We start from the raw sequence: 3,921 nt of genomic DNA, 5'->3' as shown, positions 1-3,921 counted from the left end.
TTTCGAAAACATTCGATCGCACATTTTCATTGATTTGGTATGTAGCGCTAGATGAACGCACCAATGGGCAAATTAGGTACGTTTCCAACGACAACAGTCCTGAGGCAGGTGTCTATGGCGAGACACTTGGACTGGGAGAGTTCAAGGTATGTTATTTTACTATTTCATTTTCATTGCGAAAAGCTAACATGTTTTACCATTTATACAGGTGCGTTTCCATCCAATTAAAGGTAGAGTTCTACATAAATCCTATTTGAGCACAGTAGCTCCATCGCTTAGCAAACTGAAGGAAACTGTCTTCGCACACTTCCGCGTATTTTCTGACAGCCAGGGCAGGCGGTTTATTGGATTGCCAGGAGAAATGATCTCGCAAAATGGCGCGCTTCCGGACGAGCCCAATTTCATTGCCATACAAATCACCACTGAAGTGAATTTTACAATGGATATCACTTATCAGTCCACATCTGGTTATTCACACGGTGAGAGTATATCCAAACCGCCCACAGCTAAAGAGTTTACCAATTCTTTGCAAGATAAATTGGCTGAGTTCGATAGGCAATTTGAGGGCACATTCCATTTGCAGGCCAAAGGATATTCAGCTGACGAAATAAAATTCGCAAAATATGCAGTGAGCAATCTAATTGGCGGTATCGGCTACTTCTATGGTTCAAGTAAAGTAAAATCAGTATACACTAAAAAACCAGTACCTTATTGGAAAGCTCCATTGTACACCGCTGTACCGTCACGCTCTTTCTTTCCACGTGGTTTTTTGTGGGATGAAGGCTTTCAATCCTTAATAATAGCATCGTGGGATTTGGATATTGCATTGGATATTATGTGTCACTGGTTTGACCTACTCAACATTGAAGGATGGATACCGCGAGAACAGATTTTAGGTGTAGAAGCACTAGCGAAAGTACCAGATGAGTTTGTAGTTCAACACAATAGCAACGCCAATCCGCCCACGTTTTTCCTCACACTTGACAAAATACTTACGCATCATAAGAAAGAGCTTTCGGTGAAGGGGCGACTCGACATATTGGAGCGTCTGTACCCTCGTTTACAAGCATGGTTTTCATGGTACAATACTACACAACGTGGTGAAATATTGGGCACATACTATTGGCGCGGACGAAATGCTTCTAGCGAGCTTGAATTGAACCCCAAAACCTTAACATCCGGATTGGATGACTTCCCACGTGCCTCGCATCCCACCAGCTATGAACGACATGTCGATTTGCGTTGCTGGATTGCACTAGCAGCAAGGGTGATGAGTGATTTATCTGACATACTTGGAAAAGATAGCATTAAATACTATGAAACAGCATCATTTCTGGCAGATAACAAATTGCTAAATGAGCAACATTTGAGTCCATTCATTGAGACCTATACAGACTGGGGGCTGCACACAGATGCGGTAGTACTTAAACGTCCAAAGGTGACAAAACAAAACTTTATGAGAAATCAGCAACCACAATTGGAAATGGTGCGTGTAACTCTAAAGCAACCGGAGCGGCAATTTGTCGACTCGACATATGGCTACGTGAATTTATTCCCATTTCTATTACATATACTCGATCACGATTCAGAGTACTTAGGTAGGTTGCTCAGCAATCTCCGTGATCCAAATGTACTATGGACAAATTACGGGATTCGTTCGTTATCCAAGAACTCGCCGTTGTACATGAAACGCAACACTGAGCATGATCCACCATATTGGCGTGGTCCAATTTGGATAAACATAAACTATTTAGCAATAAGAGCGTTACACCACTACGGTACCATTGAGGGACCATATGCCGCGCTGGCACGGGAAATCTACGCTGAACTGCGCGAGAATGTTGTTGGAAATATATTCCGTGAATACAAGAGAACCGGTTATCTGTGGGAACAGTACGATGACACCACAGGACACGGAAAAGGCTGCTATCCTTTCACGGGCTGGACCTCGCTGGTTGTACTAATTATGGCAGAGACATATTAAATTCATTAAGCGATTTATAATGATTTATTACTATAAGTTTTGAACTGCACAGCATAACTGAAACTGCATTAAATGCCAATTTACCAAAGTTGATCTCTTATCACCCCAAAAGCATTTTCTGCCGATTTCCATGATATGTAATGTGTAGAGTTTAATGAGTAAATGTAATATTAGCAATAATAAGGCCAAAAATTACGAAAGTTACGAACAATAAACGAAAAATAACCTAGCAATTAGAATTCAAGTTTTTTGGGTGGTAACAATTCGAAGGGTAATCATCGGAGATTGGATCGTATTGTAGAGTATAAAAGCGTTGTTGTTGTGGTTGTTGTAGCGGCTTCAACAACCCCGCCCAGGTCGGTTAGTATCTCAGTCGTTGTCGTCAAGCTCCACTAACGGAACCCCAGGAAGCGTGCAGCCTCAATGTGGTCGGTCCACAGGGACAAATAAGTCAGTGCTGTCGTGTTTTCCGGGCATACGAAGAGATGTTTCGAGTCGTGGGGTGTCTCTCCTGGTCTGACACATCGAGCAGCTTGTCAGAGGAAGCAAGAGTTGTTGGCGGCGGTGTGTGGGTGGTCGTGCGGTTGGGTCTGTGGTGTGGTCTGTTGTATCGGTGCTGTGGTCTATTGCGTTGTGGTGCGACAGTGTTTGTGCTGATTAGGCGGACTCTGGTGTGCCGTGGAGGCAGGTCGGTTCGATCAGTAAGGGGCCACGTATGAAGTGGTCCATTTGCCTGTGAGTCGAAAGGCCTGAGCAAACTCGGAGGTGACCCCACCCGTTGTAGGAGTTGCACCTGACAGAGGTGGAGTTATGGTGTAGTCGTCTCTTCCACGTGGCGCAGGTATAGGTTCCTGGCTCAGGGTTTGACTCGATGCCAGTCCTGAACAGAAGTATGCGAAGCAGATGTAGCCCTACGGAAGTACAACTTTTAAGGGATTTCGCCAACCTAAACGGGGTTAGATCGCCGAAATCACATCCCTTGGTCGGGAGAGATAGCTGTTTAGTCTGTGGCAGCACCCAGAATGAAGTTGTGCTAGGATGCACCTGTCCTCTCTCGGCAGTTCCGCTTAATCGATGTTAATGGGCGGCGGTCGAGCGCCTAGGATGATGTTGTTGTTGTAGCAGCATACAAGTTCGCCAAAGGGTTTTTGGGGAGTGTTGCTGGAGTGACAGTCCTTGGCCACATATAAATCTGGGTCGTTCCGGTTACGTAGACCCGACTGTCGTGGGATGATGTTGTCCTTTCGGGTGCTGAGATTCGTCCTGACTGCATCGGTTTGTAGGTGGTTAGGTGTCGCTCTGTATTTTTCTACGTCGAATGGGTGGTCTATGCACGGCTCAACGTCGGGTTTCCAGCCGCGCAGGTGCTGTCTGACATTTCGGGGGTGGATCCTTTCGAAATAGGGTGTTGTTGGGATGATTTCCACGTTTGCATTCCACGAGAAACTGCTTCGATGGCAAGGTGTTATGCTCTTCCACCGCCAGCATCTGGCTTTCTTGGTGGAGGTGATGCTTGGGTGACATGAGGTGGCAACCTGTAACCGTGCGTAGAGCTGCATTCTGGCAGGTTTGTAAATTTCTCTACTGTGTGTCGCTGGTGCCTGCCGACCACACTGGCGCTACGTAGTTTGCCACCGACCGGCCGATTGCTTTGTACGTGGTGAAGATTTCTTTGTCGGCTCCCCAAGGGCTACCGGCTAGTGAATGGAAGGCTTTGCTCCTAGCTCGCACTTTTTGTCAGGTGGCTGGTGCGTGCGCTGAGAAGGAACGTGACTATCAAGAATTTGGAACGGTTGACCGTCGGTATTCTGTTGATACGGACGTAAACGTACAGTTTCAGCCTGACCTCTTAGTCCAGGTGGTGAACAGTGTGGCGATGGATTTCGAGGCGGAGATTTTTATACATTTTGTTCATAGTTATATGGTACATATTTTTA

General features: G+C 45.9%; 1 protein-coding gene across 1 annotated transcript; it reads left to right on the top strand.

The window, feature by feature from the left end:
• Positions 1-5: 5 nt before the first annotated feature.
• Positions 6-2,223, top strand: LOC118751835 (mannosyl-oligosaccharide glucosidase GCS1-like; the record flags this gene model as incomplete). The annotated part of the gene is made up of 2 exons (XM_036486657.1): positions 6-146; positions 209-2,223. Coding segments are annotated over 2 exons (1,917 nt in total), but the record flags the coding sequence as incomplete, so codon positions are not given.
• Between the last annotated feature and the right edge of the window lie 1,698 nt (positions 2,224-3,921).

Source organism: Rhagoletis pomonella, unplaced genomic scaffold (genome assembly GCF_013731165.1).
Source record: "Rhagoletis pomonella isolate Grant_MI unplaced genomic scaffold, Rhpom_1.0 Rhpom_scaffold_01030, whole genome shotgun sequence".
Classification (NCBI taxonomy): Eukaryota; Metazoa; Arthropoda; class Insecta; order Diptera; family Tephritidae; genus Rhagoletis; species Rhagoletis pomonella.
Note: the sequence above shows the minus strand (reverse complement) of the source record. Positions and strands in the feature narration are given on the sequence as shown.